Consider the following 25,199-nt stretch of genomic DNA (forward strand, 5'->3'; position numbering starts at 1 on the left):
TGCCCTTCTGGGTTTGTCCCGCAAGGACTCGGCGGGGTCCCGAGGCCGCTAAAAGCTTTTCCTGCGCTGGGATTTGTCCCCATCCATCTCCGCGGATTGCTGGCGGGTTTTTGGGGTTAAGAGATTGGTGTCGCCGGGTTAATGTCCCCATTAACGGGATGGAGCCGCGCCGCAGGCTGGGAACACTCAGCTAATGCAGGCTCGGCATTCCCATGGGAATCCCGGCTCCCCTCGGAGGAAAACGAGACCTCAAAAAGCACAAAGTGAATTTGGGGAAGGAGGGAGCCGGCGGAAAACCTGGCACGGCTTTCCAGCTTCCATCGGGGCTCTCCCAGAGCAGCAGAAATTCAGTTTTAATGCTCCTCCAGACTTTAGAATGGAAGGGATTATCCGGGATAAATCCCTGAGCATCCCTCACGCACCCAAATCCTCGGGGGTTCTGCCGGGCCTGGAGCAGCGGGATGAGCTGCCAGCGGCTCCGGGCGGGGTTTGCCCTCCCTGCCCCACTTCCCTGGCTCTGGGGGAAGCGATCCCCGCCAGCCGAGCCGTCACTTCCCATCAGGATAACCCGGGATGGATCCGAGCGACACCCGGGAGGGGATGCGGGGATGAAAATCAGCCTGGCAGGAGCGGGGACAGGTGAAGAGTGGGGTGGGGTGAGCTGGAAAACTCGGGAGGGCAGGGGGGGAGTGCGGGTCCCACGGAGAGGGAGGCGGGGGTCGATCCTAAACCGCCCCGGGATGAGGAGCTGAGGCTTCGTGTGGGTTTAAATCTGAAATGGATGCGGGAGGAGAGCTCAGATTTGGGGAGGGGGAGATCGGGGGTGTTCGCTGGGATTTGGAATCCAACCCCTAGTGAGGGCTGGGGGGGATCTCAGGGATCACAGGGGTCACGGGGGTCAAGGGCGATTTCAGCAATTTCAGGGATTTCAGGGAACCCAAGTATCCAATATCCCTCAAACTAAAGGGATCTCAGGGATGAGAAGGATCACAGGGGTCAAGGGCGATTTCAGACATGCCATGGAGCTGATATCCCCCAAAGAAAATGGATCTCAAGGATCAGAGGGATCAAGGGAGATTCCAGGGATCCGATATCCCCAAAAGAAAAGGGATCTCAGGGATCCCAAGGATCCAATATCCCTCAAACTAAAGGGATCTCAGGGATCAAGGGGGATTTCAGACATCCCATGGAGCTGATATCCCCCAAAGAAAAAGGATCTCAGGGATCTCAGGGATCAGAGGGATCAAGGGGGATTTCAGGGATCTGATATCCCCGAAAGAAAAGGGATCTCAGGGATCCCAGGGATCAAGGGAGATTTCAGGGATCCCAGGGATTCTAGGGATCCAATATCCCCCAAAGAAAAGGGATCTCAGGGATCAGAGGGGTTTCAGGGATCCCAAGGATCCGATATCCCCGAAAGAAAAGGGATCTCAGGGATCTCAGGGATCAAAGGGGATTTCAGCGTTTTCAGGGATCCCAGGGATCTGCTATCCCCCAAAGACAAAGGATCTCAGGGATCCGAGAGTCCCTTCCCAGGGTTCTCTCCCGCTGCCACCAGGAGTGACAAAGATCCCAAAGGGACACAGGAGACCCAGGCTGGCATTCCCGGACCTTTGGAAAGCCTGGAAATCCCATCCATCCTCCTAAAAACGGCCGCGGTGCTCCAGGCACGGCATTTGTGGAGGAGCTGGAATTGTTTTCCTGCATTCCCAGGGCTTGGACAGAAAGTTTGGGGCAAGGATAGAGCACCTGGAATTTGTGGGATGGGGGGAAAAAATCCCCCTTTTCCCAAAGAGAGCAGCCAATTCCCCACCCCATATGGGGCAGCACCTGGGAATTGCTCCAAGGGGGAGGAAATCACCCGGGAAATTGGGATTAAAAAGCACCAGCAGCAATTCCCAGCTCTTTATCCCATTTCAGTCCATCTTCCTGGAAAGCACCAAACGAGCACTCAGCTTTTAATTGCCTCCCTTTCAAGGCTTTTTCCGTCTCCAAGATCCATTATTCCCTCTCAGGGAAGGATGGGGGGAAGATGATAGATTGAAGATGCAGCAATTAATAATTTCACTAATGAGAGATGCTGAGCTCTTCGCTGCCTCCCCAGCCGGCAGTGAGCAGTAAAAAAAAAAATAAAAAAAAGAGTCCAAACCTTCCACAAAAACCTGTTTGAAGTTCAGATTAGGGGAAAAATCCCAGAGAGGGAGATCCTAAAAGAAAACCAGGATTTTTTTAAAGGGAAGCTCTAAGGAAAAGACACAAGTGCTGCTCAGAGTAGGATAATTCATGAAAAGTGGTTTTTTAATTTTTTTTTCAGAAGACAGGGAACAATCCCAATCTGTGCTGCTTTTTAATTATTTAAAGGTGCTTTTAATGTGTTGTTGGGCTGTGTCAAGAGCTTTCCCTGGGGTGTGTCTACAAAATAATGAGGCTTGGAGAAATTGGGATGAATTTTTCATGATCTTTGATGATTGAGCCGAGGACATTGGTGGAGATTTATTTTTAATTCTCCCGGTTCTTACCAAGAGAATGGAATTGGGAGTCATGGAAGTGCTGAAAATCCAATGTGGAAAGAGAAGGAATTGGAGAAGAGAAGGGGGTGATGGAGCAGAAAGAGAAGGCTCAGAAATTCCTTCTGTTTCTAAAATGAAAAATGGGATTTTTATTTTCAAATTCCCATTTATGGACAGAGAAAAGTCAGGATTTTCCCTTTGAGTCTAAACCCGGTGTGTTTATGGTCCCTGATGAAGTTTTTTCCATAAGGATGGAAAATCAAAAATCCAGTTTTGGATTTTTTTCTCACTCGGAGCATAAATAAAAACTCTTTTTTAATCTCCTCTTTTCCCCAAATCTCCTTTCGTGTATTCCAAAGCCTGGCCTAGGAAAGGTGAAACCTTTCCCGAGGGAAAATCCCTGCACTTCACTTTGATTCCATCACCTGCTCCGGTTCCTCCTGGTCCTACGTTTTCCCTGGAAAATGAACTTTTCATTCCCTGTCAGCACCAGCCACAGCAAGGAGAATTTTCTTTCAATTCAGGAAAAATTCCATAAAAATCCACCCGATCTGGGTCAGCCAGCGGAGATGGGGAAGGTCAGGGAGCATTTCCGAGGATTTTTTGGGAAGAGAAACATCCTCTGGAGCCCGAGGAAGTCTGAGGAGAAACAACTCCAGCTCTGGAATGGGACTGGGGTGGGAGAGGGAATTTTCCACACCCTGAGCCCCCTCCTGGAGCCTGGAATGGGGAGGAAGATGAGGCAGCAATTCCTGATCTCCAGCTCCACTTCCTGACCCTCCAAAGGGTGATTTCTCCTTTTGGGAAAGGGAAAATGGAGGGATGGGCTCTGGATCATTGGGGGATTATCCCTGAAATCACAAATAATTCCAGTGGGGCAAGAAATGAACTGGGAATGATTCAGTGCTGGGAGGATGAAGAGATCAGGCCGTGATTCCAGGGTTCAGCAGGACCCTCTGGAAGCAGAAAAGGGCTTGAGGTGATCCTGATCCACAAAGAAAATCTGGATTCTGGTGGCCGAGCCAAACCCTGGATGGAGAAGGAGCTGGAGGAGAACGTGGTCCCAGTCCTGAGGTTTTAAATGTAAATTTCCAGAGATTTTAGGTTCATTTCCAGGATTTTTTATGTTCAATTTCAGGATTTTTATGTGCATTTCCAGGATTTTTAAGTGCATGTTCAGGTCCTCACCACCTAAACCTGACCAATCTGTTATTTCTCTTTTTTGGGGAGGGGGGAAGAGTAAAAGACAGGAAGGAGAAAAATTGGCATCTGTTCAGGAATGGGGGAGAAAAAAGCAAAATAATATCGGGAAGAGACATCGCAGCAGCAAAATCCAAGGAAAAGGAACATCCACGGGGCAGGAAAGTGAATCCTGCACTTGCATCCCTTGGGAAAACATTCCCTGGGAAGCTGTTCCTGCTTGGAATGTGCAGAGGCAAAGCAGGACCTGCTGCGAGCCTGGGAGCTGCTGCTGCTCCCAAAAAAGCTTTTTTTGGGATGAGTTCGGGGCTGGCTGCACCCCTTGGTTGGCAATTCCCTCTTTCCCGAGCTGGGAAAAGGCTCTCCCGCTGCTTGGAATGTGAGAAATGCGTGTTGGGTGTGGAAAAAATCAGAATTTTCCAAGTTTGGGAGAGTTGGAATGGTGTTGGGGCGATGCAGGGCGACGCTGGGATATCCGGGATCGGGTTTTCCATGGAAGCGGGAGGAGGAGGAGGAGGAGGAGCTGTCCCTGGTGCTGGAAAAGGTCTTTCCCTGCTCCCACGTTTTGGGAATAGCGAGGAGGGCAAAGCCAGCAGAAGGCTCCATGCAGAACATGCACAGCTCAAATTCCCGCTCAACCCTTCCAATGGACACCGGGAATGGGAGGAATCTCCTGGATCAAAGCCCTGGGAGAGCTGCAGGGAATCCCTAAAAAAAAAAAAATAAAATCTCAAATCTCCAGCTGCGATCCCACAGGTGCTGGAAGGGCCCCATGGAGCTGGAAATGTTCTGGGTTTTGTGGGGTGGGGATGATGAGGGTTAAAAAGGGAGAGGGGTTTGTGTAGAGTTGGGGTTAAAATCCCTTGTGAGAGGGGGGGAAAGTTATTTAATAATGAAAAAATCTTTAATAGGGAAAACCCCTCTTTAATAGGGAAAAAAAAACCCCTTTTTGTAAAAAGGAAAAATACCTCTTTAGTAGGGAGAAACCCCCTCTTTAATAGGGGAAAACCTCTCTTTCATATGGGAAAAAAATCCTCTAAAATAGGGGGGAAACTCTTTTTTAATAAGGGGAAAACATCTCTTTAATCGGGGGGAAACATGCCTTCTTTAATGGAGAAGAAAAGTCTTTGATAGGGAAGAAAAAAGCCTTTTTCATATGGGAAAAGATCCCCTCTAAAACAGGGGGGAAGCCCCCTCTAAAATAAGGGGAAAAAACTCTCATTAAGAGGGGGAAAAAAACCTGCTTAATAGGTAGAAAAAATGTTTAATAGGGAAAAAACCCTCTTTAATAATGAGAAAGCCCTTTAATAGGCAAAAATGACCCTCTTTAATATGGGAAAACACCCCCTCTAAAACAGGGGGGAAAACCCTCATTAATGGGGAAAAAACTGTCTATATTAGGGGAAAAAAACCCCACTAAAATAGGGAAAGAAAGCACATGAAAATATGAAAAATCCCCTCTGTAACAAGGAAAAATCATCTTTAATATTGAAAAAAAAAAAAACTTTAATAGGAAAAAAACCCCTCTTTAACAGGGGAAAACCCCCTTTTTAATAGGGATAAAAATCCTCTTTAATAGGGGAAAACCCCCCACTTTAAAAGGGAAAAAAACCCATTTTTAATAAGAAAAAATCCATTTTAATGGGAACTCGACTCTCCTTTGGGCTCGCCCAGCCCACGGCCACCACGCTTTGGTTTTCACGAGATTTTGGAGCGGCTTTTAAGTCTGGCTTAGAGACCTTTTAATCTTCGCCTGCCCCGCTGTGGAGCCACCCTGGTGCCCTTTGTGCCTGGAAGGATTGAAATGCCCAATTGGCGTGGCCATTGGAAGGGTTTTAATGAACTTCTCGGCTTAATTGGCAGCTTAATTGGCAAGCTCCGTTGCCCCCATGCCGGTTACCTCCGGGTACGGTACCTGGGCTTGGCGTGGCTTCGGAGGCAGCACAGGGATAGAGAGAGAGAGAGGGGGAAAAACGGGAAAACGGAGAGAAAGAGGGAAGAGAAAAACACAGGAATTTATCAAACAACCCCAACACGCCGCCAGGACACTTGGAGTCAGCGGAGAGCGGAGAGAGAGGGGAAAAATGGGATTAAATCCAACCTGGGATAGAACCTGGAATCCAGGAATCTGGGATAAATGAGGAATTGGGGATAAACCACAGTAGGGAATATGGGATAAACCAGGAACTCTGGATAAACCAGGAATCAGAGACAAACCACAGCAGGGAATTAGGGATAAACCAGGAATCAGGGATAAACCAGGAATCAGGGATAAACCACACCAGGGAATCTGGGATAAACGAGGAATCACGGACAAACCATGCCAGGGAATCAGGGATAAACCATGGCAGGAAATCAGGGATAAACCATGGCAGGAAATCAGGGGTAAACCAGGAATCAGGGATAAACCATGGCAGGAAATCAGGGATAAACCACACCAGGGAATCTGGGATAAACGAGGAATCACGGACAAACCATGCCAGGAAATCAGGGATAAACCACAGCAGGGAATCAGGGATAAACCAGGAATCAGGGATAAACCATTCCAGGGATCAGGGATAAACCACACCAGGGAATCTGGGATAAACCAGGAATCAGGGATAAACCATGCCAGGGATCAAGGATAAACCACGTCAGGGAATCAGGGATAAACCAGGACTCAGGGATAAACCACACCAGGGAATCAGGGATAAACCACACCAGGATCCAAGTTAAACACCCAAGAGAAGGCAGAGGTGGCACTGAGGTGACAGTGGTGGCATCGATGTGACAATGTTTTTTAAGCTGAGTACTTAAGCTGGTGTTTAGGTCTAATCCCAACAAAAATCACATTTTGTTTTGACACTGAATTTTGAATTTCCTCTCGGTTTTTCCTTGCTCATCCTACCTGATTTAAACTCTTCCTCTGGAGGAGTCTGGTGAGCAGGAAACCTCCTCGGAGCACACAATTGGGTTTAATTTCCTTAATCGGCTTATTTTCCTTAAATTCCAGCCTCGTCTCTCCCTCAGCTTGGCAGGAAGTCCCATCAAACTGAGCAAAACTCACCTATTTCGTGCTCTACCTCATGTTTGGAAAGCAAATTTTTGTGATACAGAAATAAATTACTTCAATTTTCTAATTTTTTGTGTTTTGACAGCCAAAATTTGTTTTTCTGGCAGCACCAGGTGCCACACCCTCACCCCAAACCCCATAGAGGGGGTTCCCTGTCTTGTCCAGCAGGTTTGGGCACCACCTGATATTTGCAATACATAAAATTGATCCAAATCAATTAAAATTTATACACCACAACTGTTATCTTGCTATTATCAGTGTCCAAAATTCGGGTGTGAACCAGCTAAAAATATTCAATTTTCAGCTTCAATCCAACCCCTGAGCTCTCACAATTCCTCCTAGAGCAATTCCCGGCCCCTCTTGTGTTTTCCTTGGCTGTTTTCTCCCCCACCCCATCCAATAAATTTTGCAGGATCCCATCCCAGGGGGGTTGGGAATGGTTTTATTCCCACCGGATCTGGGCAGGAATCACTTTCCCCACTCAGAGCCATTAGCTGGGATGGGGGATGGAGGGAAGGAGAGAAAACCCCATTAAATCCCAGCTCTAACCCAATCCCAGCTCTGTCAGCCGAGCCTAAAGAGGGGAGAGAGCCGCCCTTGGTTCCCTCAGGGCTCCGGAACTTCCACTTAAATTTGATGGATGTTCCACAAGGGGAATTTTATCTGATTATGGGGCTGAGATTGGGGCTCTGGAGGCTTTTAGGGTCAGGTGACACCCATGGGGTGACAGGGAGGGGACACTGGGAATTTTATCTGATTATGGGGGCTGAGATTGGGACTCTGGAGGCTTTTAGGGTCAGGTGACACCCATGGGGTGACAGGGAGGGGGCACTGGGAATTTTATCTGATTATGGGGCTGAGATTGGGGCTCTGGAGGCTTTTAGGGTCGGGTGACACCTGTGGGGTGACACGGAGGTGGCACAGAGGCCCCTGCACTCAAAAATCCCCCAAAGCTGCCCCTGTTGAGCTGACACAGAAACACAGAGGGGCAAATAAGAGCTTCACCCTCAGCACAAGGAGAGTGAGATCCCAAAATCATGGATTGATTTGGGTTGGAAAGGACCTCACATCTCATCCAGTCCCACCCAGGGACACTTCCACCATCCCAGGTGGCTCCAAGCTGACCTGGGACACTGCAGGAGCATCCACAACCTCTCTGTGCCAGCACTTCCAAACCCTCTGAGAGAGGAATTCCTTCCTGAATCCAAACTTACCCTGCCCTCTTTTGGTAAAAAACATAAATTCTACAAATATCCTCCTGCTCCAGGGCACACAGGAACGTCCCTCCCTTGGGGACAGCCAGGAGGTTCCCTGGGACAGTCCCCAGGTCACCTCAGCTGGGTTTTTTCTGCAGCATTTGGCCACTTCCATCTCTGCAAGAAAACCTCAGTGACCATCACTGTCCTGCACTCCTGGTTTTTAGGATTCCCTGATTCCATTTTTGGGCTGTTCCTAGGCCCGTTGTGATGCCATTTTTGGCTTCACCATGGCCTGTCACAATGCCATTTTTGGGTTTGTCACATGCTGTCACAATGCCATTTTTTGCCTATTCCATGGCCTGACATGATAACATTTTTGGGCTGTTCCATGTTCTGTCACAATGTCATTTTTTGGTGTTTGTCACATCCTGCCACAATGCCATTTTTTAGCTATTCCATGGCCTGTCATGAAGCCATTTTTGGGGTTTGTCACATCCTGCCACAATGCCATTTTTTGGCTGTTCCATGGCCTGCCACAAAGATATTTTTGCAATTTCTCAAGGCCTGTCTTTATGTCATTTTGGGGTTGCCACATCCTGCCACAATGACATTTTTGGGCTGTTCCATGGACTGTCACAATAGCATTTTTGGGGTTGCCACATCCTGTCACGGTGCCATTTTTTGGGTTGTCACATCCTGCCATGATGCCATTTTTGGGTTTGACACATCCTGTCACGGTGCCATTTTTTGGGTTGTCACATCCTGCCATGATGCCATTTTTGGGTTTGACACATCCTGCCACAATGCCATTTTTTGGGTTTGACACGTCCTGTCCCCTAGGCCGAGCCCGGTGCTGCCCTTACCTTCATCCAGCAGCGCCGGCGAGTCCTCTGTCAGGATCTCTCCCTCTCCCACCTGGGTGCGGGCGCGGAGCTTGAAGCGGTAGCGGGAGATGGGGTCTGACCTCTGCAGGGTGAACCTCGTCTGGTTGGGGGACAGGTTCTCCACCACCGTCCTCCCCATCCGGGACCCGTTAACTGCAGAGGGAAGGCAGGGCAGGCCGGGCTCAGCCTGGGCCAGGAATTTTGGGGTGTCCAGTTTGTCCCTCAGCCCTCAGAGGGTCTGTGAGGTCACTGTGGGGTCACTGAGGGGCTCAGTGGCCAGGTTGGGGCTCTTGGTGAAACCCTGGCTTGGGGTCCTTCTAGGGGGGGACCTTCAGGTGCTCTCTGCTGCCCCAGGCTCTGGGGTATCACTTCCTAAATCTTCTGTTTGGATGAGCACCAAAACAACTCTGGCTGCACCTAAAACTTCCTAAATCCAAGATTCAGCTGGTTTTCCCTCAAAAACTGAGTTTGGGGAGCTGCTGAGCACCCACCCCCTCCTTGATGAAGTGGAGATGTCTCCAGCTTGTCCCCTCACCCCAGAGAGGCTCTGTGGGGTCACTGTGGGGCTCAGAGCTGTTAAATATCCCAGTTTGGGGCACTTGGGGACCTGCTGGGGGTGACATTCAGGTGGGCGGAGAAGGCTCAGGGTCATTCAGGCTCTGGGTATCACCTCATCCAACTTGTGTTGGGTGAGCACAAAAATGCCTCAGGCTGCGTCCAAAAACCTTCCTAAATCTGAGATAAAATCAATTTCCTTTCAAAGATTGAGTCTGGGGAGCTGCTGAGCACCCACCACCCCTACAGATGGCCAGGACCCCTGCCAATACCAGTTTGTCCCACCATGGAAGTCTCCAGTTCCTCATGGATCTCCCTGCCCTGGCCAAAAGCAGGAAGGGAAGGATTTCCTGATTTAGCAGCGGGAAGAAGACGTGGGACGTACAGGGCTGGTATTGGAGCGTGTATCCCGTGATGATCCCGTTGGGATGCTCGGGGTGATCCCACTCCAGGTTGATGATTTCCAGGTTGGGCTGTCGGATCCGCAGGTACCTGGGGGAGCTGGGCACTTGGAGGGGAGCGGGGAGGAGAGGGGAGAGAGGAGAAAAAACACACGGGGTGATGAACCTGGCGCTGCTGCACCCGTCATGGGCCCGGCCACACCCTGGCCACTCACCCCGAATGGATCACGCAAGGATTTATCCCAAAAACCAGGAGCTAGGTGGGGTTTTCGGCCACAAAATCCCATGGGATCCTCTAGCAAGGCCACAGAGCTGGGATGCAGCTCCAGCCCAGCTGCTCCTGTTGGACCCAAACTTCCCAACCTTCCTTACACCCCGCTCCCATCCAAAGGTGTTCATCCCAAAAATTTCTCCCTTAGAAGCACAAAAAATATCCCAATAACTTTTCTGAACTCCAGCCCTACTTCTCCTCTTGGACCCAAATTTCCTGACCTTCCTTACACTCCCCACCCATCCCAAAGTTTCCATCGCACAGATTTCTCTCTTAGAAGAACAATAAGTATCCCAAAAATTTCTCTTAACTCCAGCCTCATTTCTGCCTGATGGAAACAAATTTCCCAACCATCCTTACACCCCCCTCCCATCCCAAAGTTTTCATCCCAAAGATTCCTCTCTTAGAACCCCCAAAAGTGGCTTCTCTTATCCCGAAAAATCGGTGGGAAATGGAATTCCAGTGATCTGCCCCAGGCAGCTGCTTCCCACTGCTCCTCACCCCAAGGAATGTTTGGGATTATCGCTGCTTTAACTGCTGAAGGAAGGAAAGAATTATCCAGCCTGGAGTTAAATTATTCTCCTGATTTCCTCCTAATTGCGGTGCCTTAATTGGGGGAAGAGAGGTGGGAGAGCTCAGGGATTTATTTTTAGTTGTTCAGGATATCCTTCAGCCTCCTCAATGTCAGTTTGAGTCGATAAAAGGGCTTGGTCGTGTAGGAAAATATAAAATCTGCATTTTCCCCTAGGTAAGAGTAAAATCTGTAATTATTAATTAACGCCACCCACATGTCCTTATCATCACCCCAAATGTCCAAAGCCACCCCAAATCCCCCAGAAATAGGGTCACAATGCCCCTGCCTGCAAAACCTACAGGAATTGAACCCTTTCTTCTGAAACAACCTCAATTATCCACAGAAAATCCTTAAAAACCTGGGATTTTCCCAAGGAATTGTGAAGGAAGAGACAGCGCTAAAAGAAAGAGAAAAGGGGAGACCCCAAAATATTTTGAGACAAGACTTGCAAATCTTTCCTTGTGTTTTTGTGACCTTCTGTGCCTGAATTCCCTCCTGTGCTGCAGGAAAAGTCACTTCCAGCCGTTGGAATTGCAGCTCCACCTCGGAATTATCGGCGTGTCTATAAATAGCTCCTGTGCCATCGACAAAATTAAACCCTCGAGTTCATCCTTGACACAAGAACGAGGTGCTCTTGCCTTAAAAGCCTGGCAGTGATTCCTGAAGGTCCCGGGAAGGTTTTCCTGCCTTTTCCAGGATGGATCCCACCACTGCCACGTCCCCAAGCCGCGGCTCGGGGACATTTACAGCTCAGGCAGCAAATCGAGGGCGCTGGGCTGTGCCTAGGAAAGGGTTTGACAAATATTTCTCTTGTTCAGCCCAAAATCTTCTTGGCTGAGGTGTCCAGACCCCGTGACTGAGGGATTTTTGGGAATGTTGAAGGGGTCAGGAGCCAGCTCCAGCGGTGGCTTCAGCGATGTCACTGGTGGTGACAGTGCCCAGGTGATGCTCTGTCACCCTGTTCTTTTGTGTTCTTCTAAGCCTTCTGATGTTTATATTCTTTTAATGAACTTTCTCACGGACTTTAGGTAAATAATTCATTGTTTTGTATTCTTTTCTGGAGGAGGAGAAATTTGATGGACTGTTGGTTTGTCCAGTGTCATTGGAGAGGTGCCACTTTCACCCTCCAATCCGCTGTCACTTTTGGAAATCTATAAATGTTGGAGACAGAATTAAACTGTCCTCTTTTTTACCTTTGAGATTCCAGTGTCCGCATCTTTCTATTTCATATCCTAGAACGACAACGCTCAGCTAAAATCCCTCCTCAGTTGTGTCTCATCTCCGTGGATCTGCTCCGCCCAAACCTCTCCCAGCAGGAAAAAACTTCCCTGTGGGAACGTACCTCCTTCAGGGGTGGGAAATTCCTTCATTTCGCTGCGGGGCCCGTCCCCTCGGCCGTTGGTGACCACCATCTCCAGCTTGTAGTTGCTGTAAGGGAACAGCCGGGACACGATGCCCCGGTTGCGGTCTCCAGGAAAACTCACAAACTGCCGTTTTTTGGAGACCCACAGGTTCTTCAGCAAGCTGCTGTCTCTCCAGAAATAGGCCTTCAAGAAATAGGCAGGCCAGGTGAAGCTTTTTCCCCTTTAATAATGGGGTTTTTGGGGGTTTAGATGTTAAAAAGCAGAATTTTGCTTTGAAGGGTGGCTCGAGGCTGTGGGAGTTTTTAGAGGAATTAGTGAAGCTCCATGAGGAAAATCCAGGTGTTATCCAAGGTTGAGCAGGGGGTTAAGAGCTTCCCAAAACATTGAGCAAAGCCACTGAGCTCAGACTAAAGCTGTTCCTAATTCCCAAGGATTAAAATCCAAGTGGTTCTCCCTTTCCACTCGTGATGGACAAGGAAAAGTGGGACACACCCAGCCATGAACAAAAGCCTGAATTTGGGAAATCTCCCATTCGAGCTCCTGACTGTAAATCCTATTTCATGCAGAAACAAGAATCCTTTCAGAAAATCACCCAGAATCAGGAAAAGTGAAGCCAGCAGATGATCAGATTGGGAATGTTGGGATTCTTTGCTGGACATGAGGTTTTGGGAATGTTTTAAGGCCCAGAGAAGGGCCCTGCTCAAGGTTTGGCTTGGTTTGAACAGCTCCATCCTCTGTGCATCAGCAACAAATATAAATATTAGATATAAGTCTGGAAAGACTGATAAATATTAAATATAAACATGAAAAGACCCAGAAAACCACGAATCCACACTGGCTTTAGCACTCAGTTAGTCCTGACCTCAGGTTTAGGCTTTGCAGGGGTTGTTGATCAGTAAAAAACGCTGTCAGTATTTTGGGGATGACACAAAACCTGACGTGGTTGGGGTCACTCCCTCAGAGCCCCTTTGCTCCGTGGCCAGCACCATCCCAATCCCTCCCTGTTTCCTTGGAGCATCCCAAATCCTGCAGCCAAGCCCAGAGGAAGCAACAGGAGACATCCCCGACCCCATCCTGACACCCCAAAGAGCAAATCCTTGGTGCTGCCCCAAACCCAAAGGCTCCTGGTGACCAAAGGAAGTTTTCTGTCATCCCCACATCCAGCAGCTCCATCCCCCGGGAGCCAGCTGGGAATTTTGGGAGGTTTAGCGGTGTTAGTGGTCAGTGCTGGGCGGGGATTTGGGATTTGCTCACTCGGTACTCCTTGAGCTGTCCCTGGATGGTGTCCAGGTGCACCCGGGTCCAGGTCAGAGCTATGGCAGTGCTGTTTAACACTCTGATCCTGATATCCGTGGGCGCAGCCTTGGGATCTGGGCAGGCAGGGACAAAGCAGAGTGGCCATTAGGAACCTGGAATGACCCTGGAGCTCGGACAGATGGACAGCTGGACAGCTGGACACCCCCTGCTGCGTTTTTCCCATCTCAAATCCCATGAGCAGCAGCTCCACGATGGCTCCACCCTCTTCCATGGGAAGAAAATAAATCTGATTTCACACCTCCAGCCATCAGGAGAACATTCCCAATCCAGCTAAAAGGGGAAATTCCTGCTACAGGGAAGGGTCTGGCTCACCTCCCTCTCCAGGTGAGGGATCCCAGCATGTTCAACCCTCTCCTTCCTCACCTGTCCCAAAGTTGGACCCAAAGATCCAGAAAAACCTAATTTTAGTATTTTTAATTGGAATTTGGTCAATTTGCTGTTGATCCAGTTGGGATATTACCTCTTTTCTATACCTTCTGCTGTGTGGAGAGATCTGGAGTGAAGCAGCTCGGGTTTGACTATTTTTGGGACAGTTTTTGCGGATTTTTGGGATTTTTGACCCATCCCAAACCTCAAGCAGAGGCAGGAGAATTTTTGATCTCCATGCTTTGCCTCCATACAACACACACACACTTGGAAGCTCATCCAGATCCTCCCAAACCTCAAAATTATTGCAGGAATTTCCAAGATAAATTAAAAGCTCCCGTGGGAGGGCACCAAAAATAGATCTTTCCCAGTAACAACCTCTGAACTGGGTCCAGTTTGCTTCCAGTTCTTTGTATTCCCCTGATTCTCACTTTTTTGCCCCATTTTCCTTGCCCTGTCTCCTCTGGGAGATGCCCAGCTGGAGGAGATATTGTCTGTGCCATCCAACCCCAAAATTCCAGCTTTACTTCCAATTTTTGTGCCTTCTTTGTGCCCCTTGGCTTCAAACCTGGAATCTCCTGCCTCATCCACCTCCCTTCTCGAAAAATCCCGAAGTCCCACAGCCAGGGACTCCCTGACACCACAAAGTCACATCAATTCCTTTAAAAATCCAGCAGCTGGGAACAAACCCCATTATCCCAGTGGGATCGGGATAATGGAAGTCGAGAGTCTTGGAAGTTTCAAGCACAGGAGGTGATCCCAGCAGCCCAGACGAGGATGGAAAGGGAATTAAAGCAGATGGGAGTTGTCCTGTGTAGTCATGGTTTAAGGAAAGATAAGCTGAGCCTAAACAGGAAACCAAGCTGGGCTTAGCGGAGTTTTATCACAAAAATCCAGGCCAGGATGGATTCAGGAATTTTAGGGCTGTTCTAGAACCTTTAATCCGAGGTGATCTCGATGCCCTGCAGGTGTTAGAGTGGAAAAATTCCTGACGCTTGTTGGGACACGGCCAGAGATGACCTGGAGCGGAATCTTGGTGGTTTCCACGCTCCAGGAATGGTTTGGGTTGGAAGGGACTTTAGAGTCATCCAGGCCAATGGACAGGGACACCTTCCATAGCCCTGGTGACCACAGACAGGGACACCTTCCATAGCCCTGGTGACCACAGACAGGGACACCTTCCATAGCCCTGGTGACCACAGACAGGGACATTTTTTATAGCCCAGGTGGCCACAAACAGGGACAGCTTCCATAACCCAGGTGGGCACAGACAGGGAGACCTCCCATAGCCCAGGTGGGCACAGACAGGGACACCTCCCATAGCCCTGTCCCCCACAGACAGGGACACCTTCCATAGCCATGTGGTCATGGATAGGGACAGCTTCCCTAGCCCAGGTGACCATTGACAGGGACAACTTCCACTGTCCAGGTCCTCCAAGCCTTGTCCAAACTAAAAGTGGATTTTTGTCCCAAATCCCTCAGTGCCTCGCCCACATCCCGAGCACTCCTTGCCCTTGCATGGGACCATTCCCAAAATCCCACCTGCAGCTGCGGGAATACTCACAATCCTCCCCGGAGTATCCGATGTAGGTGTCGGGCTCCGGGGCTCTGCCGAAGTCGTTCTCGGCCTGCACCTTGATCTCGTAGGGGACGAAGATGGGCGTGTTCCACACCACGTGCCGCGCGCTCCGCACGGTCTCGTTGTGCCAGCTGCCGCGGGGGTCCCGCCGCCGCCACCTCACGATGTACCTGAGGTTGGGCCCGTAAGCCTGAGTTGCATTCAGAGGCTTCAGTGGAGCAAAACAGAGAAGGGAAAGTGAGAAGGAGTTAAAAAAAAAATTGGATTTTTCTGCCAAGGAGATCCCTAAGCTCTGCTAGCACTGGGGTTGTATTCCAGGCTCCATCAGCAAATCCCAAATGAAGGTGAGGTTTTGTTCCCAAGGAGAGGTAGAAGAAGATCTTGCCCTCCAGAACCATGGCAGGACCAGGAAATTTTATTCATAAAATCCAAGATTTTATTCCTGGAATGGTTTGGGTTGAAAGGGATTTAAATTCCAAGCCCCTTCCATGATCAGGGACACTTCCGCTAGCCCACATTCCTTATCTATATATTATATAAAATAAATCAAATATGTGCATAATATCATATTTTACAATATATATTCCATATCTTCTATCCCCATATTCCAGCCGCTCTTCCCGCTGCCGTTCCAGCCCGCCCCACGGCTCATCCCTGATTTGTGGCTGACACCTGCTGGTGCAGGGAGCAAAGCAGGAACAGCCCCGTAAATCCTCTGAGCTGCTCGAGGACTCAACTTTGGGGTATCCTCAGAGAGCCGAGTCTGGAATCCCGCATCTCTGGATGCCACAACTTTGAATTATTTTATTTTCAATTTTTTAAATTATTGTTTTTATCACAGCACTAAAAACAGCCTTTCTTGTACCTTTTGTTTTTTATTTCATGGAGTCCTTGAGTGGTTTGGGTTGGGAGGGACCTGAAATGTCATTCCACTCCACCCCTTCCATGATCCCAGGTTGCTCCAACCTGGCCAGGGACACTTCCAGGGTTGGGACAGCCATGGATTTTCTGGGAAATCCATCCCAGCCCCTCCCCACCCTCCCAGTGAAGGATTCATTCCCAATATCCTCCTCTGGCACTCTGAATCCATCCCCCCTCATCCCACAACTCCATCCCAAAAGGCATCCAAGCACAACTCACGATCCATGTTATCTCCATGTTGTTTTTTTGGGTCCCTGCCCCTTGAACTCCTGTTGGATTTATTTCAGGACCTGAAATTCACATTGAAAACCAAAACAATGAATTTTTCAATGTAAAAAAATCAACCACTGAGGGGTTAAAACCCTGCAAGCCGAAAGTCCTTCCAAGGCAGAAGTTAATGGCCTGATTTTTCCAGAAGTTCCCATTCAGGTTAATGGGACACGAGACTCTCAGTCCTCTGGAAAACCAGGCCATTTATTTAGGAGGCTCTTTTTTGTCCCCTAAATGTCCTAAATCTTTGAAAGGAAACCATTGTGGACGGAGCAGAGTTTGTCACTTTGAGCCTGAAACACGGCGGGCACTGTTGGGAGCCAACACTAGATGCCAGCAGATCCTCCAAAAATCACCCTGGAATGGGTAAGGGAAGAAATGCAGCAGAACTGCTGAGATTCCCATGAATTCCTTGAGTGGAATTTTCCCAAATATTCTCCGACAAAACACTGGAGAGACAAACTCAAGTTTTGGTTGTGGATTGGTGCTTGTTTTGTTCTTTTGTCATGGAATTTGGGTGGGAAAGGGATCTTAAAATTACCCAATTCCACCTTTCCTTATCCCAGGCTGCTCCAAGCCCCACCAAACCTGGTCTTGGACACTTCCAGGGGAGCCAGGGGCAGCCACGTTTTTTCTGGATAATCTGTGCCAGGCCTCGCCAGCATTGACCAGCTTTAACAGTGGGCAATAATTAACAACATTTGCACTTGAGTCTGATTTTCCTAGAGATTTCCAAGCTTTCTGTAGTCTGAAAGGACTGGAAGGATTCCTTTAGGAATCTTCCCTTTAGGGAAAAGAAGGAAAACCAGTTTTTTCTGTAATAAATGAGTGACTTTTGCATAAACCTCTGCGTTTCGCTGCCCTGAAGGACCCCACCCACAGGCTTGAGAATTCCATACAGAAAATTCCCCCACCGCCCTTGCCAACCTATTCCTGGCATCGAGGGAAGAGCCTCCACGGAGAGGTGTGAATTCCAAGGACAAAAAAAAAACCTGGGAGAAACTCACGTGCCCCGTTGGTCTGGTAGCGCTCGGAGGACTCGCTGGGCACGCTGCTGCCCACGTCGTTGACGGCGATCACCCGGAATTGGTAATTCACGTACGGGGACAGGCTCAGCACGGCCGAGTTGACGCTCCCGGGATACCTGGAGTGGTCATGCCACACTCCCGGCTGGAAGCGGTCCTCCTCGAACTGGACAATGTAGTCTGGAAGAGCAGGAAGAGGTGGGTGGAGGGTTTGGATGGGATTTTCCATCGCGGGGATTCTGGGGGCAGGGGACAGACCTGTGATGGGGCTGTTGTTGTCGTCGCCAGGGATCCACGTCAGCCGCACGCTCCTCTCGGCCAGATCCGTCAGCTCCAAGTCCCGGGGCTGGTCAGGTCGTGCTGTTGGAATGGGATAAATGAGGTTGGAATTGACCCAGGAGCAAGTCCTAGTTCCCACCACCTCTCCCAGCCCCGTGGGCAGGACGTGCTCCAGGGCACAATCCACGTCCTGCAGCTCTTTAGGGGAGCAGGGTGATTTTTAAAATAAAAAAGTGGTCATTTCTGACAGCATCTTGCCTAGGAATCTTGCCTTTAGCAGGAAAAATCCTACCTTTAAAAAAAAAAAAAAAGATAGGGAAAGCACCAGGTGCTGGTTTTGGGGGATTTGTGACCTTACACAGAGAAATCCAAATGAACAGCAGAAAAAGGACACAAAACCTTAGTGAAAATATAAATTGATAGAAATCTGATAGAAATTTGCCCTTTTTTTTTGAATGTGATCACAAGGACCACTTCATGCAACAACAGGAATAAATTCCAGGTAAAAATTATGGGATTCCATGTGGGGATTTTTTTCCCCCATCAGGATTTTCAGGCACAGGCAAAGTGATTCCTGCACTCAGGAACTGCCACCGTGGAACACAAAACGTGGTGGAACAGGAGCTTTCTACCCATCTGGATGGGTTTTCAAGGACAATTTGGGCAGGACTTGGACAAATCAGCTCCTTCAAGGACAGGACTTGGAACATCAACTCCTTCAAGCACAACCTGGAGGCATCAACTCCTTCAAGGACAACTTGGGCAGGACTTGGAGCTTCAGCTCCTTCAACCTGGAAGCGTCATCCCCCAGTTTTTCCAGCTGCCACCCATTTCTCTTGGAGTTACTGATGAGGGAAAACCAAAACCAAGGTGGGAAATCAAAGGAAGGCAAGGAATTAGTGATGATTACCTTTGGGTAAATCTTTCAACCGATTAGCAGGGATGGCTGCAAGGTAAGACAGTGCTTGTTAAACCGGGTTAGTTTAAGCTTGGGTGGCCAAAGGAGCACCTGGCAAACATGAAGTTCCAGATTTCAGCGGGATTTGATCCAGTTTGGGAAGCAGAGCAGGAATATCCTTCCCCCAGAGACCTACATGCTTTACCCACACTCGTAGTTGACAGCAAAAGGGAAATATCAGCTTGGGGGTTATGAGCCATTAGGGGAAATGAGCCATTAGGGGAAAGGAGGGGAAATAAATCAACCCCAGGGGAATTATTTGGGATTTGGGATTCCTGTTCCAGCTGGAAGTGGCACTGGCAGGTTGTGGCAGTCCCAGGAATCTGGGGTGGCCAGGGGATGATAAATCCCTGTTTGCCAAGCAGAGTTTGCAGTGGCACAAATGGGGAATGGGGTGAAGTTTGTCCCCCCCTGTGCTGCAAAGGGGACACACAGAGGGGACACACAAGGCCAGGAGGAGCTGGTTCAGCCCCAGTCCCATTGCTCAGCACCCCAACACCCCTGTAAATTCACCCCCAAATTAAGGACTTTTCTCATGGATCTTCAACATCCACTGGGGATATTTTGGGCTGTGTGCCACAATTCCTGTTTAATTTTTACCCTCAATTCCCAGGTTTTTTGCAGCATTTCAGTGCCATCATCCAAGATGAGGCAGCGGATTCTGCGACAATGGAACCCCTGCTCTGCTCCCTGAGCATCCAGGGACAATCTTGGAGCCCAGACCCCCCTTCCAGCCTGACCTCGATGTTGGGGTGTCCCGTTCAAAGCCAAGCACTCAGCTGTGGGGTCAGGGGGGCTTTACCCAGCACGGTGAGATAGGCCTTGGCCAAGTCCTTGTCCAGCTCCGTGCTGGCCACACACGTGTAATCACCCTGGTCCTTCTCAGTCACGCCATAGATCGTCAGACCATCCTCTTCCTTCTTCATCCTTCAAGAAAACAGCATCCCAAAATACTGCCCCAACATATTTAGGAAACAGTGTTAAAGGCTGGATGTTCCCTGATAAAATCCAGCTGGAAACCCAACCAGAGCAGGAGCACATCTCCGGTCTGGAGGTTTTATCAGCTGAGGATGTGCTGGGTTATTCTGGGAAAGCTCATTTCCTAAGGAATCACGCGCCCTGGGGTGTATCTGGGGAATAATCACATTTTTAGGACAACAGCCAACCCTGGGCTCGTGCCCTGGGATCAGATCTCGCCTCACAAGAAACAGGAGTCAGGTACAGAAAGGAAATTAAAGCTGTGCCAGCCACAGCAGAGAAACATAAATTTTAGAGCAGCTCGTTATGAATTCCCAGGTTTTATCAAGATGTCCCAAAATATCTGGTAATAAAACCCACAGCAAAGTCTGGATTTACTGATAAATCAGCTGGAATTGCTGGGGGGAGCCAATGAGATTAAAAGTGTCAAAAACATCGAATGTTGCTTAGGTGGGAACTCAATATTTATCCCTGGGGACTCCTGGAACGTTCTGCTAAAAATCCAACAATTCTGGGAGAGAAATGGATGGAATTTTTGGGCACAGACCTGTTCCCCATGTACAGGGGGGCATCGTCCTTGAGCCAGGTGACCATGAGCCGCAGCGTGGGGTCGTGCTTGACGCGGCAGTGGAGCCGGGGCATGGTGCCCCTCTTGACCACCTGGTCCTCGGGGCCCCTCACGATCCTGGTGGGGTCTGTATGGGGTCACAAACAAAGAGTCATGTTCCAAAGTCCTCAGGACCCCTCATGATCCCTGTGGGGTCTGCATGAAATCAGGGGCTATCTCCCAAACTTCTCGTGTCCTCCCATGATCCTGGTGGGGTCTGCACTGGGTCAAGGGTTAAACCCCAAACCCCTCGAGTTCCCTCACAACCCTTTGGAGGGTCTGCACGGGGTCACAAACAAAGGGTCACACCCCAGACTCCTCAGGTTCCCTCACAATTTTGGTGGGGTCTGCACGGGGTCAAGGGTTATGTCCCAAACTCCTCAGGTCCCCTCATGATCCTGGTGGGGTCTGCAGGAGGTCACAAAGAGTCACGTCCCAAAACCATGGGGCTTGGCTCAGGGACTCAACGGAGAGCAGAGTTACTTGGAAAGGACAAGCACAGTTTGTCCAGCTTTGAACAAATAAATTAATTTAACGAGTCATTAATTCTGCTGAGCCTTTAAAAAAATCCCATTTTTTGGAGTCAGCAGCCGGATTTGCTGAGTGGGGTAAAAACAATTCCAAAAATGTTTTATTGTCCTCAGCTAACCTCGAGGAACACTTGGGGTCAGTGTTGGTGTTGCTGATGGCATCTCCCAGCCTGACACCCAACCCAAGCCCTTCCACCATCTCCAGCCTTGGCTTTTCCCAACATTAAAATGGAATCTCCACCATTTCAAGGCTCCCAGCTCTGACCTGCTGGAAGATCAAATCAGCCACAACCAATCTCCCTTCACCTCAAGGGTTATCCTGATGCAACTTCCAGAAAATCCAAGATTTTAGCCTCAACTGTTTCTGCTGCAACTTCCAGAAGATCCAAGATTTTGGCACCTCCATGCCCTTACCTTTGACCTCCAGGCGGACCTGGGCCTCAGCTTTCCCCAGGATGTTGGTGGCCACGCAGGTGTAGATTCCCTGGTCCTCCTTCCGAGCCATGAACATCTCCAAGCTCCCGTTCTCGTGGGCTTTGTAGTTGCCTCCATCCAGCGTGTTCCCCTGGCCATTCTTAAACCTCCCAACACCACAAAGTGCTGTTGGAAGGGAAGGAAAAGCAGGAAACCCCCCCTTTCCCACCCCTCGGGATGGAGTGGGATGGGATCTGGCTCTTACCAGCGCAGGGTGGGGATGGGGGACCCAAAAAAGGGACAATCCAGGCGCGTCCTGTTGTTCTGGATCACCCTGATCAGCTGGTTCCGGGGGCCCAGGATCCGGGGAGGAACATCTGCCAACCGCCAAAATTCCAGCCATGGAAAAGGAGGAAAAATGGATTCTGCTGCTCTTTTCCAGCCTCTTCCCTGGTTTTTTAGTTCACTACTGGCACTTTCAAAACCTAGCAGAACTTGTGTTCTCCCTCACCTCACCTTCCCTCTCCTTCCAGCCTCGTTTTGTGACCCATATCCCTGGATTTGCCCAGCCTTTGCCTGGTTTGAATCCATGGCAATGGATTCCTGCTCCAAAGCCTGGGCGCCGTTGTGCATTCCCTCACAGCAACAAAGGGCAAAAGTCGTGGAAAACTTCAGTGGGGAAAACTCATGGAAAACTTTAGCAGGGAAAAGGGAGCTTGGAAAAACCAGGCAGAGTGACTTATACATGGCAATATGGTGATGTGATAAAGGGGAACGATTTTAAACCAAAATAGGAGAGTTTGGGTGGGATATTGGGAAAAAATTCCTGGGTGGGGAGGAGCTGGGATGGAATTCCCAGAGAAGCTGTGGCTGCCCCTGGATACCTGGAAGTGTTCAAGGCCAGGTAGGACAGGGCTTGGAACATCCTTGGGCAGTGGAAGGTTCCATGCCCCACCCTTCCAAGAAGGTGGAATTTTAGATGAATCCCAGAACCAACCAGTTGGAAAAAGGTTGGAAAAGACCTTTAAGATCATCAAGTCCAACCTATGACCCTTGGCGCTAAGAGCGACATCCACCCTTTTAAGATGAGCTTTGAGCTGAGCTTTAAGGTCTTTTCCAGCCTTGGATTCCATGGAAATGTGAGTTTTGGGTGCTCCCTTTCCCACAGACTCACCCAGCACGCTGACGAAGGCGTTGGCCAGCAGGTAGCCGTGCTCGTTGGACGCGTTGCACTGGTACACGGCGCTGCTGCCGATCTGCGTGTCCCGGAACACGATGGTGTCCCCGGCCACCTCCCGGCTCGGGTTGGGGGGAGACGCTTCAAAACAAGGACAGCCCCTTCAATTTGATTCCAAATGAAAATCCACCCCATAATATCAGGCAGCGTCCTCCCAGCTTAGCCCAGTTCAAACCTGGTGATGGTGTGTGAGCTCCACAGCCATAACTGGGAGCCACTGGGTGAACTGGGCCCATCCCAGCCAAGCTCTGGGGTTCATGTGGAGCCCATGTGGGTGTTGGACCCCACCAGCAGTTCTATCTCGTGGTCAGCCAGGAGATCCTTGACTGGGACTTGGGCTGGGATTTTGCCTGGGATTTGGGCTGGGATTTTGGAGAAGGAGGCAACTCTGGCTCGTGCTCAGCCATGAGGCTTTTGGCTGGGATTTTGGTGTGATTTTGGCTGGGATTTTGGAGGAGGAAGCCACTCCTGCTCATGTTCAGCCAGTATATCCTTGGCTGGGATTTTGGGCTGGGATTTTGGCAGGGATTTTGGAGAAGGAGGCCCAGTCTCTCCCGCACTCACATTCGATGGGCTCTCCATTCACCAGCCACTGGATGGACGGTTTGGGGTTGCCGTTGGCGCGGCACACCAGCCTGCCGTCCTCGCCGGGGGCCAGGATCAGGTTCTCTGGCTCATCCAGCCAGTAGGGAGCAGCTGGAAAACAGCCCCACCCTGGTGACACAGGGACAGCAGCACCACCCCCGAATTCCCCCCTCCAACGCTCCCTGGGGGAGGAAGGTAATGGAAAAATGGAGTGGGTTTCTCAGGATTCCCTTTCCTCTCCCTGGCTACACAAACCCGCCACCATTTCTATCAGTGAGATCCCACCCCCCGCTACTTTTGGGGCCGTTTGGACAAGATTTAATTCAAAAAAGGGAAGATTTAGATGGGATATGGGGATGGAATCATTCCTTGGGAGGGTAGGGAGGAGCTGGGATGGAATTCCCAGAGAACGTGTGGCTGCTCCAAGCCTGGAAGCACCCAAGGCTGGGTTGGATGGAGCTTGGAGCACCATGGGCTCACGGAATGTGTCCTGGAACTGGGTGATCTCTGACAACCTTCCAACACAACCCATTCCATGGCTCCCTGAAGAACACAGACCCATCCCCAGGAAAGGGCCTTGCTCTCCCTCCCAGCATTCCATGAACGTCCCCTCCCAGCTCCAGGTGGCCAGGACCCAAAGAGGGAAGGTAAAGGCGACGTACCCTTCACTCTCACCGAGATCGTGTGGCGGATGCTGCCCATCTTGTTGGAGGCCAGGCAGAAATATTCCCCGGAGTCCTCCTCGGACACGTTGGAGATGCGCAGGGCCTTGTTGAAGTTCTCCATCTTGGTTTTACCCACCGGGAGCTCCCCGCCTTTCTTGTACCACATGATGTCTGGTGCTGGTCTGAGGAGAGGGGAGCAGATCAGAGTTTTCCAAAGGCAAGGGAATGACCCCCAAGTGAGGAGCTGTGATTCCTAAATAAGAGTGAAGTTCCCATCCTGGGAACCACCAAAACCCAGGGGGAAGATCTGATCTAACTGGTGGGCCACCCTTATTCCCACCACTCTCCTTTCCATCATCGTCCTTCCCACTGCTGCCCCTAAACCATGGCCCTGAGCATTCCCAGCCGGTCAGGAACGGTGTTCTCCTCCTGACCCTCCTGGGAATGCAGGATCACGGAATTCTGGAATGGTTTGGGGTGGAAGAGACCTCAAAGCCCATCGCTGACCATGGTCTGATGGCGTGGGCTGGACCACGAGCCCAGGACATTTCTGGGGGACACAAATGTCCTCCCCACAGTATGGTGAGAACCTCCCAGGAAATTCCCAAATTTTAGGACAAATCAATGGGGAATTATCCTTGGACAAGGATCTGAAGACACCTGGAAGCCTCAGCATTTCTGTTTGCTCATCAAGGAGGTTATGGGAGCATTGTTAACACCTAAAAAGGAGGGAATGATCCCTTTTTCCCAGTCCAGGGGTGATTCCTTGGGTGATCCCACTGGGAATTGCTGGGAATCACCCTCTCTGTGGTACATACACTCCGGAGGCGATGCATTCCAGCAGGAGATCCACCCCTCGGAGCACCATCTGGCTGCTGGAAGTTCCGTAGGGATACATGAAGCTGGGAGTGGTTTCCGAGATCCCTCGGGCTGGAATCAGTGGGAGAGAAGTAAAAACAAAACAAAACAAAACAAAACCAAACAAAGGAAAAAAAAAAACCAAAACAAAAACAAAACCAAAAAACCAAAGAAAACAGAACATGGGTCTTTTAAAGGTCTCTGGGAATTCATGGAAGGTGTCGCCTCCCCAGCCATCCCGGGATTCTGAACTCACCCAGGAATGTGCCTGGAAAGGGAAGGAGGGCTCCAGATGAATTTGGGATTGGAAAAAAAGAAGGGGAGAGAGAGGAAGTTTGGCAGGCAGGGGAGAGAAGGATCAGAAGAGGGGACTGAGCGTTGGGGATGGTCCCCATTCCATCAGTTCCTGCTTTTCCTGCCCTCCCTGCCTCTGGAAAATGGGCTGGAATCAGATGGAATTGGGAAAGGTTGATGGATGTAACATACAACGAAGGACAGCAGGAAAAATGGGCACGGAAAGGATTTATTCAAGCCTGGAGCTGCTTTTCCACAGAATTCTCCAGGACACAGAGCATTCCCAGGGCTCCAGCAGCACCAAGG

At 49.9% G+C, this 25,199-nt stretch overlaps 1 protein-coding gene across 20 annotated transcripts in view; it reads right to left on the bottom strand.

Annotated features, from left to right (window-relative positions):
- NFASC (neurofascin) overlaps nucleotides 1-25,199 on the bottom strand; it is a 75,924-nt gene that overhangs the window by 21,579 nt on the left and 29,146 nt on the right. For 10 of the 20 annotated variants that reach the window (XR_010350667.1, XM_064399233.1, XM_064399242.1 and 7 more), the window contains 18 exons: nucleotides 24,560-24,671; nucleotides 23,739-23,923; nucleotides 23,056-23,187; nucleotides 22,429-22,572; nucleotides 21,520-21,631; nucleotides 21,255-21,421; nucleotides 20,251-20,398; nucleotides 19,528-19,652; nucleotides 18,678-18,713; nucleotides 17,747-17,848; nucleotides 17,471-17,668; nucleotides 16,413-16,483; nucleotides 15,258-15,480; nucleotides 13,265-13,380; nucleotides 11,989-12,193; nucleotides 9,786-9,908; nucleotides 8,825-8,998; nucleotides 5,626-5,640 (listed from right to left, as the gene is read on the bottom strand). Coding sequence is in view for 19 of the 20 variants with exons in the window: in XM_064399233.1 (XP_064255303.1) it covers nucleotides 5,626-5,640; nucleotides 8,825-8,998; nucleotides 9,786-9,908; nucleotides 11,989-12,193; nucleotides 13,265-13,380; nucleotides 15,258-15,480; nucleotides 16,413-16,483; nucleotides 17,471-17,668; nucleotides 17,747-17,848; nucleotides 18,678-18,713; nucleotides 19,528-19,652; nucleotides 20,251-20,398; nucleotides 21,255-21,421; nucleotides 21,520-21,631; nucleotides 22,429-22,572; nucleotides 23,056-23,187; nucleotides 23,739-23,923; nucleotides 24,560-24,671 (2,388 nt within the window). In the remaining variant the exon portion in view is untranslated. The remainder of the gene's footprint in view (nucleotides 1-5,625; nucleotides 5,641-8,824; nucleotides 8,999-9,785; nucleotides 9,909-11,988; nucleotides 12,194-13,264; nucleotides 13,381-15,257; nucleotides 15,481-16,412; nucleotides 16,484-17,470; nucleotides 17,669-17,746; nucleotides 17,849-18,677; nucleotides 18,714-19,527; nucleotides 19,653-20,250; nucleotides 20,399-21,254; nucleotides 21,422-21,519; nucleotides 21,632-22,428; nucleotides 22,573-23,055; nucleotides 23,188-23,738; nucleotides 23,924-24,559; nucleotides 24,672-25,199) is intronic. The other 10 variants (XM_064399240.1, XM_064399246.1, XM_064399249.1 and 7 more) reach the window with 6 other exon arrangements.

This window comes from Passer domesticus, chromosome 25, assembly GCF_036417665.1.
Source record: "Passer domesticus isolate bPasDom1 chromosome 25, bPasDom1.hap1, whole genome shotgun sequence".
NCBI classification, from domain to species: Eukaryota; Metazoa; Chordata; class Aves; order Passeriformes; family Passeridae; genus Passer; species Passer domesticus.